The sequence below is a fragment of the Bubalus bubalis genome, chromosome 2, assembly GCF_019923935.1.
Source record: "Bubalus bubalis isolate 160015118507 breed Murrah chromosome 2, NDDB_SH_1, whole genome shotgun sequence".
Lineage (NCBI taxonomy): Eukaryota > Metazoa > Chordata > Mammalia > Artiodactyla > Bovidae > Bubalus > Bubalus bubalis.
Genome location: NC_059158.1, coordinates 36,434,265 through 36,450,910, shown reverse-complemented (window position 1 = coordinate 36,450,910; position 16,646 = coordinate 36,434,265). Strand labels below are relative to the sequence as shown.

The window sequence follows — 16,646 nt, the reverse complement described above, 5'->3', positions numbered from 1 at the left end:
GGCCAGGGAGGGGACAGAGGCGGGCTCGGCGCGATCCAAGCCGGTCCGTGCTGCGAGCCCGCGTCCTTCGAAGGGCCAGGAGCCTCAGGGGAGGTGGGAGAGCCCCCAGCGGCCCCGCAGACGCCCCCAGAGCGGAAGAGGCGGTTGCGGCTTTGACCCTGCTTCCTTCCTTCCTTCCTTAACTGGCCAGAAGCTCTCAGGTGCCCTGGCGCCCCAGGGGAGCCCTGAGAGACCAGAGACCAGAAACCGGGACCTGCCCAAGGGTAGGACCAGCACCCCACGGAGAAATCCTGGAGCACAGGGGATGACTCCGCGCTGCCTCCAGCTTGCGGCAGGGGAGGGTTCAGGGAAGGCTGGGTTGGCCATGACCGAATCAATTTTAGGGAATCCTAGAAAGATCTTGTTCCCTCTCCTTACATGTCCATTTGAAGGGAAAAAAAGCAACCAGTGACTGGCCCAAGGTCACCCAGCTGGCCCTTGAAACCAGATGGTCTCCTTCCCAGAGCGCCTCTTGGCTCCTGCAGGTGGTCAGTCAGGAGCTCTTTGCTGAGGACAGGGGTGCCCAGGGCTGGAGCTGGCTTGGCAGAGGGGGGAGTGTGTGGAAAGAGGCAGAGGAGTGGGAGTGAACGGAGGAGGGGGCTCTTGGAGGGGCCCCCTCAGTAACACAGCAGGCAGCCCAAGTTTCCACTGGGAATTTTGAGGCCTGCATTTCCCTTTGGGAAAGGGACAGCTTTGATTCAAATGGACCCTCCGTGTCTCTCAGCTGCCACTAGAACTTGGTGGTTTCTTATCCACACACTGGGGAGTTTTATTCCTGGAGCTTCCAAGTCCAAAGAGACCTTCAGGACCACCTCGCCACACAGAGACAGGGAAACGGAGGTGTAGAGGAGGAAGGGAAAGGATTCACAGCTGCTTGTGACTGAGCTCAGGCGCCCTGACACTCAGGCCCCTGTCTCCTCCAGCCAGAGTCCAGGTTCCCATGGACACTGGCTTTCTCCCCTATCCTTATGGGAACCAGGCACTGATATCAAGGCCTGCCTCCAGCACCCCACCCCAGCCACCCCACCCCTACCTGGCTGGGCCCCAGGCACTCAGAACCTGCTCACCCACAGTGCAGGGAACACCCCAGTGCTGTTACATCATCCAGCAGAGAGACAGGCATGAGGCCGCCCTCTGCCCATGTGCTTCCCCTCGGGAGGGCAGGTGTCTCAGGGCAGAGGTGAGGGTGTGGAGATTCCTGGGAGCACCCACCTGCAGGTTTGGGTTCCTGATGGTGGGCGGGCAGGAGCCTGGAAGGAGTTGAAGGCCCGGGGGAGGGGGCAGAGCAGAGTGCCACGTGGGAATTAATGCCATTCATACACCCTGCGGAAATGACTTTTCAAATGCATATAATCTCAAGCATGCAAATGAGAGGCTTGCTTCACCCTGTTTAATATGAATGATCGGCGCTTGAATAGCTATTATTACACGCCACATTGCAGCAATTATGTTGTTCGCTGGGTGTCGCTCTATATACCCCCCCCCAATAAAAAAGAAAAGAAGAGGACACTTCTGTTTGCATCCTCCTTCCTTTTTTCTCCTTTTCTCCAAACTTGCTGTCTGATCAACTTTATGGTGTGTGTGAGTGTGGGAAGAGGGGCACTCTCTCTTACCCCAAGGAAGAAACTGCTGGATTCTCTCTCCTTTCTCCTGTGCACACACACACATACCCCTAGGGCTCTGGTCTTTGTCCCCAGGGGCCCAGGAGTTCTCAGATCTCAGGGCAGCTAGACTTGGAATGAGGGCCAGGGTCAGGCCGAGGGAGAGCAGAGCGGCCCTGCTGTCTCCCCCTCCCCCTTGGGTAGCAGCAGGGGTGCCCAGGCCTGAGTGCAGGAAGGTGCTCTGTAGGCTGCTGGGGGGAATTGAAGTGGGTGGTTGTGGGGAGGGGGCTGGAGCCCTGTGCTCTGGTGGGTGGAGGATGGTGTCCATGCCATCCATCATTTGGCAGCCACTGGCCCCCGGGCTGACACGGCCATTAAGGCCTGAGACCGAGTGCTCAATCTCTTCCAAACCGTCACCCCCAACCTTGCCCTTGCCCCCAGCCCAACTCCTCTCAGAACCCAGGATTGGGAGCTGCAGCTGGGTTGGGGGGTGGGTTGTAAAAAGCCCTTGGGAACACGCAGAGAAAAAGGGACACTCCAGCAGCGCAGGGTCACCCAGGAGGCCGCACAGGTAGTCACAAGGGCAAGTGTGATGTGGCACACGTGGACTAGTGGCCTTCCCATGGGCCCTCAGCAGTGCTCTATCCCCCCAGATCCCCCCATACCCTCACTGTCCTTCCCATTCTTCTGACAGTGGGGACAAAAACAGCAAGGGGCTCAGTAGGGTGACGGGAAAGAATTCTTCCAGAGTGAAAGAGAATTTGGGAGCTGCCTCTTTGGAGAAGAAAATAAGGCAGTAAGTCTCTTCCAGCCATTGGTCTATTAAGGCACACCCGCACCCGGTTATGGGGTCAGGGACTCCATGTGTCTGTGGGGTCTGCAAAGGCCAAAAGGGAATCAAGAAGGGGAGGAAAGATCACCGACTGGCTTCCATCCCTTGATCGCTGTGTGATCTGGGCCAAGTCTTCGACCTCTCCGAGCCCAGGGCCTTCACCCTTACAAATAGAGGGCAGGTGAAGAAGGGACCGATCATTTGTTGGACCTTAACTCTGCAGGTGATTTGTGTGTGCTGGTTTATTTACTCCTCACGGGACTCTAAGGCTGGGAGAAATTCCTTCTACAGACAAAGAAACTGAGATTTAGGGAGGTTAAGACTCCTGTCAGAGATCAGTAGTGGGTACCAACTGTGTCTTGTTGGCTGAAATCAGTGTTCCTCTCAAGGGACTGTGGCTTTGGCAATAGCTGGAGACCCCAGCCTTTGAGAACAGCTCTGCCCACTGAAGCCCCCCATCTGCTTCGGTCTGTGTAACGGGTATCTGAGCTAGTGCACCCTCCATGAGATACAGAAGGAACCGCAGGCCCCCTCCTCGCTGGCCTTGACCATCCCAGTCATACCCTCTTGTCCCTCTGAGCATGTTTTTGCCACTGCTTGAGAGGCAATTTGGGGACATGGGGGAAGAAGACACAGGATTCAGGCCTTGGCTCAGCCTTGGGTAAATCTCCTGACGCTCTGGACCCTCGGTTTCCCATCTGTAAAATCAGGACGAAAGGAACGGTCTCCCACAATTCTTGTGAGAAGGGGTCCGGGTGCCTGTAGAGACAGTAAACACTGAGAATCAGCTTTGGGCCAGGCGCTGGGCTGAGGGCCTTAGAATGGAAGGTCAGGGATGCTGGACCACCGGCTGCCCCCTGTCCCAGGGCACAGCTCCAGGCCCAGCTGAGGGACTGGCATCCAGTAGTGGAAGCTGGGCAGACGGCAGCTGCCTGTGCTGCAGCCGGGAAAGGAGGCCCTGCCCTTGGGGAGCTCCAGGTCTGGGGGGAAATAAACACAACGGCCATCACAGGTGTTGAGGGGAGGCAATATGGTGGCTCCCAGTGAATACCTCACCTGCTTTTAAGTCCTTGCAGACCCTGGCTCTGCCTTACATGCTAGCCTGGAGGGAGAGGCCTGAACTGGTTTGGGGGTGGGGCGTCGCCCCCTCGAGGAAATATGGGGCAATGGGGGCGCCTCAGCTACAGGCTGGAGCTGCCCTCGCCTGGGCCTGGGGGGAGGGTGACATTAGGAGGGTCTGCGCCCCAGCAGGGTTCCCAGGGTCGACCTCCAGGAAGTTGAGAGGGAGAACCCGCCCCAGGACTCGGTGGGGCTGTGTTGTTTGGGGACGGGGGTGTTGGGGGCATCCCTTGCGGGCCCGCAGTCAGGCCTTCGCGCCTCAGCCCCTCCCCCACGTCTCTCCTCCTTCTCCAGGTCCCGCTAGAGCGACATGATGGTGGAATCCGCCTCGGAGACAATCAGGTCAGCTCCGTCTGGTCAGAACGGCGTGGGCAGCCTCTCCGGGCAGGCCGATGGCGGCGGCGGCGGCAGTAACGGCGGCGGGGCTGCGGGCCCTGCCGCAGGCGGTGCGGGCAGGGACTCGGCAGTGGGCGCAGACAGCAACGGCGAGATGAGTCCCGCAGAGCTCCTGCACTTCCAGCAGCAACAGGTAGGAGCCGGCACGCCTCCCCAGCCACCTGGGAGGGATGCCGGACCCCTGCTCCTACATCCTGGCTCCCCGGGGGCCTCCGCTCCGAGTCTAGCTGCCTTACCTTAACATTCTTGAGAAGGTCCAACCAGCAGGGATCACCCTCAGCTCCCCCCCTCCTCTAGTGATCACTAAGGCCAGGGGAGAGCAGCCCTTCCAGAAAGGGTGGTGTGGCTGGGGGCCCTGAGATCTCCGGCCTTAGGCTCAGAAATGCCCACAAGGGCAAACAGATGGCTGGGCAGCAGGCTCGAGGGGGGTGCATCTTGGGCAGGCGGGCACCTGGGCTCTCCTGCACTCTGGCTAAGTTAACAGGGTTGGGGGAGGGAGACCGTGCTCTGGGTGTCTCCTCTGTGGCCTAGGGGTCTCTGCACACATTGGTAGCTTTACTTTGTTTGTATTGTAATGCATTCCCCACCTGCACCTCTGCCTCGGGCCCCTGATCCAAGCTGTGAGTCAACTCAGGCACCAGGGGTCAGCGCACCTGGGAGGAGTTCACGAGCAGCAGGCAGAGGCAGGCCTCCAGGTCTAGTGCCTGGACTGGAAACTTCTGTCTGCATCCTCCTCCCTCTTCCCCCTTCATCATTCCCACCCTAAACTGCAGAGTTCAGGAGTCCAAGACCAGCCTCTGAGGATCAGGAGGCCTTAGGGTGGGGAGCCTGGTTGGGTTATGACAGAGCAGGGGCCCCAGTTCCCAGCCCCACCCGGGAAAAAGGGAAAATCACGCTTGACAAGTTCAGGAGAACCAGCCCAGCCAGCCCTGGCCTTGGGATGCTCCTTCTCTTATTTGACTTAGCTTCTCAAATCACTGCTGGTGGCATTACCCCGGGGGGGCGGTCCTGCACGTGCCTCCCTGCCTGTGTCCCTCCCTGCCCTGTGTGCACAGGTGTGTGCTCCATCATCTCTTGCTCTCCCCCAGGTTTGCCCTGAGGCTCCTTCTCCCACTTCATAGCCCCTAAGGGGCCCTTTCCCACCACACTTGAAGCCAGAGGTCAGATTGGAAGCAGCACTGTCTGAAGGCCGACTCTCGAGCTGGTTAGCCAGGACTGAAGCTGGAAATGAACAAACCCAGGTTCTGTCTCCACCTCTCCTTCCCGGCAGTCCATCTGGGCCAGTCCTGGGCTTCCCTGAGCCTTGGCCTCTTGGCACCTGAAGCACAGGGACTGTTAGGATCAGATGCAGTTTGGGTGTGAAATCCTTCCCCCCAGTGACTGATCCATACGGGTGTGAACAGAATTGAGGACTTTAAAAATCCCTTCCTCTTGCACACAGTGGAAACTTGAGCAGAAAAGGCCTGTCTCCTTTCTCCAGGGAGATGGTCCTTGGGAGTTCGCTGGCATCTCCCAAGCTTGCCTAAGTAGGTTCCCTGGGGAAGAGACCCACAGAGTCTGTACCATCTATGGGGGACAGAAGGTCAAAGGGCAGAACCCTACCCTTTATCAAAACAATAACAGGTTTACACCAGGACGGAGATCTCCAAGGCCATCCATTCTGTATGGGTGAAAACTTCTCCTCTCGCACCTCTAGGCAGACAGAGCTATGAAAATTTGTGAAAGTGGAGGGAAGGCTGGGGGAAAGTTTCTTTTAAAAAATTATTTAAAGAGAAGACTGAGCACCAGTGAGCAGGATAAGCGGGTAGAGGTGTGGGGTGGGGAGAGACGGGACTGTCTGTACTGATCAGGTTTCTGTGTTCTGCGTTGCAGTCAGGCCGTGTTTTACCATCTATATTCCACGTTCCAGTTATCCCTGTTTGTTTTGGTGAATATCCCAAAGTCCTGGAAAATCCTATATCTGTTTCACAAATAAACTGGGGTGGAGATTTGGAGGCAGGCGGAGGGAGGGCTGGTTTATCCATTTGCGCTCACTACGGGCGTAGTGCCTAGGGCCAAGGAAAATATTTGAGACTTAAAAAAGGTTTTCTTGGCTCCAAACTATGAAAAGAACCCTGCAAAATTAAAATTATAAAATTGTCAATTAAAAGGAAACACTCTGTGGGCCATCCTTCTGCCTCCAATATATGAGTGAAGCTTTGGGGAGGGGAGCTTCAGGGTAACGATTTTTGGTTACCCCCTCCCCCCCAACACATGTCTCTGACTCTTTGTTGGGAGAGTGAATGGAGGAAGAGGGCTGGGCCCAGCAAGTGCCTGCTCCCTCTCAACCCCAATCAGGAAGTCCTTGGAGGACAAACAAAAACTCTGTGCCTCTGTTTGATGCTTTGGGACTTTAATCCCCTTACCTTTGTGTTGTTGTTTGTGGGAAGTTTGTGTTGTTGTTATTCCCACATCACGGATAAGGGGGCAGCCAGAGGCCCCACTGACCTGTCCAGGTGCCAGGGATGTAGATCTCGGTTCTCCCGGCTCCTAGTGTTTCCTCGTGCAGGGCTCAGCTCCTACCACACTTCTCAGTCCCCAAGGCAGCAAGGCCTGGCGCCTACTAGGTGCTAAATAAACCACTGTTGGTGACTGAATGAGAGCTCTCCACTCTCAGGCTAAAAGCGCTCTTAAAACAAACCAACAAAAAGCAGTGCTGGCCGCCGGCTCTAAGTGGCCACTCCAGAGGCTGTGAGTGGGTCTGCGGGTGGCGCCCTGGTCCCTCCTCCTTGTGCCCCCGTGGCTCCTCTTCCTCTGTCCGTCTGTCCATCTGTCGGTTGGTCCCTGCCCCTCTGCTGTGGATAAACAAGCCCTGGAAATGCAGTCTTGGCCTTTGCGAGTAATGAGTTGACAAAGGAGAGAGAGAGAGAAACAGGGCGAGTCAGAAGTCAGGCTGGTGACAGGACTTCAGGCCGAAACAAACAGTGCTGAAGAGGGCAGCCACGTCACTCTGGAACAAGAGCCGGCGCCGGTTTCCATGCAACAGCAGGCCGAGAGCTTGTTTAAACAGAGGCGGCCAGGGGGTGGGGTGGGGGGCAGGGCTGGGCTGCCCGGCCCTGTCTGACTGGAGAGAGGGTCCCCGTCTGGTCTGGCTGCCCTGCCTCGGTCCAGCAGCCAAGGCCCCAGCTTCCTGCTCCCTCCTCCCAGCCCCATTTCGGTGAGTGACAGAGCCACACTGCCTCCACTCTGTCCTTGGGGCTTTCACCTGGTCTCCAGTCTCCTGGTGAATCTCCCCTGAGAAGAAGGCAGGGGGAGGACGGTGAGCCTTGGAGCGCACATTCACTCAGCAAACATGCATGGAAGCTCGTTTTGCACCCAGCACCCTGCTGGCCTGCTGGGGTTAGTGATCCTGTTAGAGATGCCTTGAACCCAACAGGCGTGCCAGCTGCCCATCAACCCCTGCCTTCCTTCACCAAGCCAAAGTCTCCTTTGGCCCATATTTCCCCTCTAGGATGGCATTTTTTCTTTGAAGGTTGCCCTTGCATTTTCTCCTAATCTGACTTTACCTGTATGAACACGTTCCTGGTGTGTAGGGCTTTCCCGGGGGTCTCCACAAATATCCTTTGGGCTCTCCAATGGGGGCACAACCAGAGCTGAGAGAAGTATGTGGCAGCTCTAGGGAAGTGAGGTGGAGGGCCTGGGGAGGTTTCGGGGGCCAGGCTGGATGCTCGCTGGACTTGGGGCCAGGAGGACTGGGCCAGGCGGGCGGCGGGCGGGGGGGCGGGCAGCGGGCAGAGCGGCTGGGCTGAAAGGCGTCCGGGGCCTCCAGATCCGCCACTCCTATTGTCCTCTGGTTGCGGGGGTGACAGGTCAGCAAGGGTCACAGGAGGGTTGCCTAGCGTCTGGGAACTCCCACTGCAGTTGCTGTGGCAACCGGGGCCAAATCCCACCCTGTTCACATCCTGTGAGGAGATTCAGAATGGTTGGGGGGCTCTGCACATTAATGGGCTTTTACCTCAGCCCCCTCCATAGAGACGGGGGGTGGGCAGTGTCAGGGAGTTGGGGGAAGGAAGAATGGAAGAGATTTTCCTTTCCCTCCCCCATCTGGCTCTCGTGGCCCCAGCTCCTGGGGATGGGGTGGAAAAGGGGGAGTCTTCGGAGGTGCGTTAGCACAGACACCTCACACGCGCTGACAGCAGTTGCCTTTCGTCTGCAGGTCTGGGGCCCATTTCTTCAAGTCTTCGCTCCCGCCCCAGATCCCGTTCTTTCATCTCCGGTCCCACACCCTCCAGACTCCCCTTCTCTTTCTGTAGAATGAGTCCTTTCCCAGGAGGTGCTGGGGGCCCCGAAGGGAGAGTCAGGGCCCACACTCCTCAGAGGGGAGACTTAGAAAGTTCACGCGGGGGAGGTCCCAGACTTGCCGACAGCTGCAGGGAGTGTTAGAAGCTCCCTGCGTCCCTCCTGCCTGGGAACAGGGGGCAAGTGGGAGGTGGGGCAGGTAGTAAGGTGACAGGCAGGGTCCTGAGAGGGCCAAATTCCCCTTCTCATACCCCTCCTGGGTGACTAAGCCAAAGGCCCCCCTGTTTTGCATGTCTGCCTCCTAGTCCAACAGGAAAGGAAGTTTCCCTAAGAGGGGAGAGAAAGGTAGAGGAGGGGTGTCCCCAGGCCCCTGCTTCCTTGGGACTAGGAAGGAGCCTGCCCACTGTACCCCCAGGCTTCCCTTCTGCTGTGGAATTCTGAGACCCCCCTCTTCCCATCCCCCGGCCTCTTTCATCTCCCTTTTACACCAGAGTTCTTGTCCTTACTGATAACAAGTTTGGGGACAGTGGGGAGAATTGAGGGGGAAGAAGGTGAGTGTTTCCTCTTCTAAGGGTGAAGGACTGAAGCCAGGTGGGCACATCCCAGGACCCCCTCTCAGTGGGTCAGCTAGGTGTTCTCCTGCGGGAGCCCCAGTGGGAGTCGGTGGGGAGGGAACCATATGCCCCGCACAGCCCCCACTCCAAACCCCACTCTTAGAGCCCCTGCGAGGTGGCTAGTGTGAGGGCAGTGGCTGGGTTCACGGCAGCCCTGAACCCAGACCTGGGAGCAGACCCGCTTCCAGAGAACTCCAGTTACTGGGACATGTCTGGGAGGGGAAGCGCCACCACCCCGCCACCCTCAGCCCACAGTGCTTCAGTTTCTTCCAGATGCCACTGTTGGACCTTCCTGGGGAGCTGGTTTTGGCCCCGAGAGGCTGCACCCATGCCGCTGGGGCAAGAATGGAGGGGAGGGCCGGCTTCTAGGGAGGGCCTTGCCCTTCTGGGCCCTGGTGGGTTCTTTTGTTAATCATCTTCCTTGGAGGGGTCATATTCTCAACACACTTGTTGGGGAAGGGGTCCTAAAACTGGGCTGAGTGTCTCCCACCCACGTGGGCCTGCCTGTATCTGTGCGTTGCTGGTTTTCATTTTAATGGTTCTAATTTGAGAATGTGCCGATGTCATTTTTACGAGGTTGGTGTAAAAAAAATTTACAGCCTTCCCCAAAAAGCTTTTTTTTTTTCTTTCCAAGGGAAAAAGGTGTAGAATCACTTCGGGGGTTTTATGGTCTCCTCTTCCCCCATCCTCCATGCCCCTCCTTCTCTGCGTAATTTCATTTTTATGTCTCTTTGCTGGAGGACAAAGCCTGGCTGGTAGAGAGCCTGGATCCCCCCAGGTCAGCACCCTTGGTGGTTGGGACCCCTGACCTCTGAACCTTCTCCCTGTCCTCTTTCCCTCCACACTCTGGTCCCAGAGGACTTGTATTTCAAGGAGTAGACAGAGGTTTCCTGTACCAGTCAACAAGTACTTATTAGGTACCTACTGTTTACTAGCAGTGGGTTAGATATCTGCTCTCAGAGATTATATCCGTTCTTGCTTAAAATTCTCCAGCAATTTTTCCTCAAATATAGAATGCAATAAAAAAACCAGCATCCCTGTGATCTGGCTGCTGCTCATTCCTGAGACTTCCTCAGAAGCTTGGCCATACTGGCCTTTTTGGTTCATAACGCTCCAGCCTTACGCCTGCTTCTGGACTCTTGCACCAGCTCCTTCCAGTCATATATCCCTCCCCTGAAAGAGTAGCCCCCTCATCCTCAGTGTGTCCTAGGAGGGATCCTCCCTGGCGTACAACCTAAGTAACCATCCCGCCGTCCTGCACGACATGGCCACCATCTCACAGCTCGCTTCACTGTGTTGTAGCGTCTGTCTCATTCGATTAGGATGTGAGCCCGGGTAAAGCAAACACACCGTGTCCCCAGTGTCTAGGACAGTGTGAGTGCCCTGCGGGACTTCATAAACACTCCCTGAATCATGGATAAAGGAATCAAAAGTCGTATTCCAGGGGGACGGGTGATCAGGTGATAGGCCTTCCTGGGAGGGCTTTTCAGGTTTGGGGTGGGCTGGCCCCCTAAACACCCTTCTAGGGCCCCTTCCTCTAAATCTAGCCAGCTTTCAGTTGAAACTATCCAGACAGTTGAGATCCCAATTTTGCCAAAATTAGCTAGATGCAAACAAAAGTTTCAGTTTTGTTTATTTTGGCTGCCCTTCGCCACCATTGGAATTAAACCAGAGTTTTAATTCCTGGGGGTCCTCCATCCTGCCTGCCCACCTCCTGGCCGCTCTTCCCTGTTCACAGCCCATGTCAGGCCCAGGGGATTCAGGTTCTGCTTCAGCTGCTGTATGACTCTGGGCACTTCACTGCCCATCTCTGAATTTCCATTTCCTTATCGATAAAGTGAACTACATCAGTGTTTTGCAGATATTTTTGCTGGAATCTGTCGTAAGAAATACCTTTTGTTTGGAGCAGCAGCACAGCTTCATGAAACAATGCTTATGCTTATGTATTAACTCTGATATTTTCATGTGTGTGTGTATTTTTTCCTTTTTTTTGACCTTCTCAATTGATATTCTATGACCCACCATTAGATCATGGCCAGGTCAGCAATTTGGAAAACACCAGACTAGATAACCCTTTAACCCTCCAGCTCACCAGGTCTGTGATCTGTCTGATTCTGCTCCTCTGTTCTCAAAGTTCAGTCCTTCAAGCTTGTCTTCCTGAGCACCACATCCTCACACACACATGCACACGCACACAGCAAGGCTGCGATCCCAACACAGACCTGGAATCCTTTAGCTTGGAGAAAGAACTGGTAAACATCCCTGCACCTGACCTCCGCACAGAGGTCACTGGTCCTTCCCTGAATTCTCCCAGACAGAAATGAGGGTGTGGTCTCATCCCATAGAGGAGAGACCCTTCTGCCCCAGGACTTGTTTTTATTTTCCTAGCAGCTCCCTGTTGCCTTCCAAGCACTAGCTTCATTCCTCTCCATCCGCGCAGCCCTCCCTGGATGCCATCCGTTATAAACCATTTGTTCCTAATTGTGGAGATCCTGCTAATGACTTCTGAATGGGCAGTGGGGGGAGGAGAGTTCGGCTTCATTAGCGAGACTGAGTTCTTAGGCTTGAGGGGGAGTGGGGGTGGGTGTAGATGGAAGAGGGGTTGGTTCACAAGTCCTTCTGGTGGCAGTGGGCAAATGATCAGGAGCTGCCTGGGAAGGTGAAAGATTAGTCACCATCCCAGGAGTTAACGTCCATCCAGGACCTGCTGGGTGCCACGCTGCTGAGTACTCCATGTACACTGTCTCATGTATTCACAACAAACCTCTGAGCAGACTACAGGTTTATTCCCATTTTACAGAGGAAGAAACTGAGGCTCAGAGCAGGATTTAGCCAAGGTCATTCAGTAGATGGGGGAGCCAGGATTTAGATCCAGATGCCTTTGACCAGGGTTCAGGCACTGAAAGGACCAGTGCTGCCTTCTTGAGAGGAAAACTACACCTCACTTCCCAAACCACAGAGCTGGGCATTTGGTTTTCAGTCTGAGGGGTGGAGGGAGAGGGAAAATAAGCTTGAAAAGGCCAACTGGTTCCCAATTTCCTGTTGCTCCCCGAGCCCTCCATGCCTTCTCCCTGGTAGGATTTCCCCCCACCCCCCTCCGGCTGTACCACGTGGCTTGTGAGATCTTAGTTCCCAGTCCCAGAATCAAACCCTTGCCCCCCTGCAGTGGAAACACAGAGTCTTAATCATTGGACCTCCGGGGAATTTCCGACCCTGATGGGATCCTAAATGCCTCTTTCCACCAAAAGCTGTATCTGGGTATCTCCGGCCTGCAGGGAGGGGGAACTGAGCCCACTTTCCTCCCGGGGAGATTCTCTTTTTGGTCTTTCCCCCATTTCATCCAGCTGTACCTCCCCTTCACGTCTAGACAGCTGCAAGCTCCCAAGACTTCAGGGAAGGCACATTTGTAGGCCTCACCAGACTGTGCATGAGATCACGATGATCCCTCCATGGGGTAGAGGGGGGCTGGGCAGTCAGCGGTGTCTGAACTCCACTTCCTAGCTATGGGACCTTGGGCCTCAATTTCCTTGTCTGTCAAATGAAGCCAGTGACACCTGCCCTGTCTAGCTCGAGGTTGGGAAGCTTCACCTAAATGTAGAAGTGCTTTGAAAACCGCCAGGCCCTGTTCACATGCTGGCTCCTGAGCTCTGTGTCAGCCTGGGCCTGCCTTCCCTGTTCAGCCTAGACTCAAGTGCATTTCACAAGGGTGTCTGCCAGGTGCTGGTGGCCGGGGCAGGAACCCACTGATCCATTTAACAATGTCTCTGTTTTCAAGGAGGCCAGGACCTGGTTGTCATCAGTGGAGAAAGTGGGGCTGCATCTGTCAAGGTTGGGGGGGAGGTGTCATTTCCCACGTATCTCAGAGGTGGGCAGTCTGCAGTGATGTATCAGGCCCTAGCTGAGGCAGGCAGGGTAGACTTAGGCCTGTAGTGCCAGGGTGGTGACTGTGAGTCGGATGGAGCTTTAGAAAGTCTCAGACCTACCTGATCCCATGGGTGACCACCCTGGGGGAGGACTTCCTGGGCCAACGGGCCTCACCTGGCCCGCCCTTCCTCCTGGAGCACCACCTCTGGATGGGGGTCTGGATGGGGGTGAGGATGAAGCAGCATCACAGTGCGCTAAGCATAAATGACCAGGACATCTGTGGAGGGGAGCTTGGGCCCCAAACCCCTGTCCACCCATCACCCACCCCTGGGCAGCTGTAGGTGGAACCAGGTCCCTTGTTGGGTCGAGTGTTGGGGCTGGGCTGTAAACAAAGTCCATGAAATGAGCATGTGCTGCCCACTGTGGCCTCCCCCATCTTCTCTGTCACCCCTCAATCTTCTCCAAGCCAGTAACGAGGCAAGTGGCCATGAAAGTGAATGAATGAGTAAAGGATGAATGTATGAAGTGCCTGGAGGAACAGCCCGTAGGCTCTCCAGCCTCTCTGCCTACTTACCCCCAACACAACTTGATTTTCTGTCCCTGGAAGTGGTTTCAAGGTCTCCAGACTCGCTGTCCATTTCTGTTGTCTGTGGGGTGGGAGTCGCTATGCTTTCTCCCTTCTCCCTTCACCGTCCTGGTGCAGTCCTGGTGAGCCTGCCCTTCCAGACTCCAGTCAGCCCATCGCCGCTTCAGCCTCCGACGTCTCATCACAGCCCTGGGACAGAGCCATGTTCTGTTTCTCTTGTTTCCCCAGCACCTAGCACGGTCCCGGGCACACCGGAAACTGGAAGGAGTGTGTGGGGAAGGCTGGGAGGTCAGAGGAGGTGACACGCTGGCCAGGCCTAGAACCTCACCTGGTCCCCTGTCACCTGGCCTAACAGGAGAAAAGCTCAGAGTGGTAGGAGTTGGGGAAGTGGAGGTGGGGGGGCGGTGCGGTGATGAGGGCCTGCCTCAGGGAGTTCTCACAGGAATGAGATTGTGAGGCCCTGTCATTTTTTCCCTGTAAGTCTTGTAATTTCATGCTCCGGGGGCCCACAAAGCAGGAGAGTGGGGAGTGAATTCAGCCCCCCGGGCCACTCCCCCCACCAGGAGACTGCTCAGCGTGCCCCCCCCCCCAACTTCCCCTGGAAATCCTTCCCATGTGGCTCCTCTGTTCCTACTAGAGATCTGGGGTGCATCTGACCACTCTGACCAGCATCCCCTCTGGGTCGCCTGGGCTGTCAGCTCCTGACCCCTGACCTTTCTACCCCATCTCTACCTTTGGAGGACATAGAGCATCTGTCTAGCTTGTGTCACTAGACCTGGGGGGGTCCCTAAAAATGAGGCACATAGAAGCAGAGCCCCTTCCTGATGACAACTCGGCCACCTTCTTTCCTCTCCCCACCCCACACCTCCTCCCACAGCCTCTCGGAGCCCTTGACTCAGGTCAGATTTCTACTTTCTGATATGTGTCTTAAAGAGAAGCACCCCTGGGCCAGTTCTCCAGGCTGAGGTCTGCAGAAAGAAGGGCATGGGGGAGGTCTAGGATCTGAAGCGCTGGTGAGGGCCACACTAATCTGGACCCCAGTTCTTCCCAGGGACACATTCCCATAGGTAACACCACGGTGTGTTTAGATGCTGTCCTAAGGTGAACTAGATTTAAGCCTCTGGGAGGCTCAGCTGTTCAATGAAAGGTCTGCGAAGCGGGTGTGCCTTTACGCTTGGTACACAGTGGGCTCCCTGAGTGTTTTCAGTGGGGGCCGGGGGAAGTATGCATGCATCCATGCCCCCTCTTCCAGAGCCGCCTTGGTGGTGCTCAGCTTGCAGTGCGCATGGGAGTGGAAGTCCACTTGAGGGTAGACAAGGGTTTGTGTGGGCAGATGTGTGAGGGGGCCACAGGTGGGTTCATTTAATAGGTGTGCTGGGGAGAGGCTGGAGGAGCTGACAAAGAAGGAGGCGGAGAGATTCAGAAGGGAAAGGAGCGGATCCTGAGAATGCCAGCTGTGTGCCAAGCACTGGTCCTTTAACACCCGCATCCCCCGCGTGTTTCGGAACTGGGTGGTGGCCGAGGTTTGCAGAGCAGGAGGTCTAGATGCAAGGAGAGGGGATAACTTGCCCGCAATCACACCACAGGGGTGGTGGGGGTGGTGGCACAGCTGGACTTGACAACTCAGGTCTGCCTGATGCCAGAGCCTGCTGTCCATGACCTGGACACAACCACTCCGGGCCCTGAGGAGGTCTTTGAGGAACCTGGGGACAGACAGATTTTTTGCTTCTGGAATGTGGATTCAAAACTAGTCCTGTACCCCCTGCCTCTGCACCCCCTACTGACCTGGAGTGGGAGGGGGTGTGGGTGAGGGGCAGGGATGGAGGGCTTGGCAGACCTTACAGAGAACTTCCTGGGCCCTCCCTTCCTGCCAGACCTCTCCTACCCAACTTCCCACTCACTGCCCATCTGCCCACCTCCCCTACCCACTGACTGGCCAGAGATGCTCCTCTTGCAAACTCCATGCACTTCCCATTCCCATGATCCCATGATCCCACCACCTCAGAGTCCATCTTGGCCTCACTGATAGTTCACACTCCCTTCAGGATTTAGTTCAATTCCCCAAGTGCCATGATGTCCTGGGCCTACACCCCCCTGGACTCGTAAAGCCATGCAATGCTCGGACCTTCATCCACCGAACTGTGTGCTCTGACTTCAAGTGGATGATATTCCCATGAGCCCTCAGACTGACCACCTATCACCTAGTAAGACAGATGGCTTGGGAGCCAGGCTTCTTGGCCTCAAATCCTAGCTCTGATGCTTCTGAGTTATGTGATCTTGGGCATATTACTTAACTTCCTGGAGACTCAGTTTTCTTATCTGCAAAATGGGTCTGATAATCCCTACCTCACACCTTCCCAGGAGAGGATCAAATGAGATCGTCCCTGTAAAGTACCTGACACGTACATAGTAGATGCTCAACAAATAATCTCTATTGTTAATGTTAATATTTTCTCCTGGATCATTGTTTGACTGCCCGCCCTTCCGTTTGCTCCCCCATTGACACATGTGTTATGTGCTCGGTCATGTCCAACTCTTTGGGACCCCATGGACTGCCCTCCAGGCCCTTCTGTCCATAGAATTTTCCAGGCAATAGTGGAAAATACTGGAGTGGGTTACCATTTGCTACTCCAGGGGATCTTCACGATCCAGGGATTGTACCCATGTTTCCTGCATTGGCAGGCGGATTCTTTACCACTGCCCCCATTGAGTCCCAACAGTTCCAGAGTGAGTCCCTGGAGTGAGTCCAGGCTCTGATCCCCAAAGCCTGGTAGCTTCTCTCAATGACTCCTAGCTTTATCCACAAGCCCAGGTGGACCCCATGACCCACTCACTCATTCCCACAACCTTCCACGTGAGCCTGACCTCCCCCCCTTCATTCTCTCCAAAAGTCCCTTAGAGCCGCTGGAGCACTGATGCGCCCCTGTCTTGCAGGCTCTCCAGGTAGCCCGGCAGTTCCTGCTGCAGCAGGCCTCGGGCCTCAGCTCCCCAGGGAACAACGACAGCAAACAGTCGGCCTCTGCTGTGCAGGTGAGGACACCAAGGGAGGGGAGGACCCGCTGGAGAAGCGCTCTGGCCCATCCCCAGTGCCAGAGAGCGGGCAGCTTCCCAGCGGGAGCCGCAGTCACTGCCGGGTGGGTGGGTGGAGAAACGCTGGCCTCCCGTCTGCACCTGACCGCCAGGCCTGCCCCCCAAGCCGAGTCAGCTCAGAGTCTGAGTCTGACTCAGCCCTCCTCGTCTGCCCCTGTCTGCCCACCGCCTCTGGTCTCTCCCCAGCACTTCTGGGTCACTCAGTCCGTCCCTCTCCCCTCCTCTCC

At 56.0% G+C, this 16,646-nt stretch overlaps 1 protein-coding gene across 6 annotated transcripts in view; it reads left to right on the top strand.

The window, feature by feature from the left end:
• Positions 1 to 16,646, top strand: part of FOXP4 (forkhead box P4) — a 52,872-nt gene that overhangs the window by 13,772 nt on the left and 22,454 nt on the right. For 4 of the 6 annotated variants that reach the window (XM_025270206.2, XM_025270223.2, XM_025270240.2 and 1 more), the window contains exons 2-3: positions 3,886 to 4,120; positions 16,264 to 16,359. In XM_025270206.2, coding sequence (XP_025125991.2) covers positions 3,902 to 4,120; positions 16,264 to 16,359 — 315 coding nt within the window. In that variant the 5' untranslated portion in view covers positions 3,886 to 3,901. Of the gene's footprint in view, positions 1 to 2,777; positions 3,134 to 3,885; positions 4,121 to 5,075; positions 5,229 to 16,263; positions 16,360 to 16,646 lie in introns of those variants that run through there. The other 2 variants (XM_044930227.1, XM_025270250.2) reach the window with 2 other exon arrangements.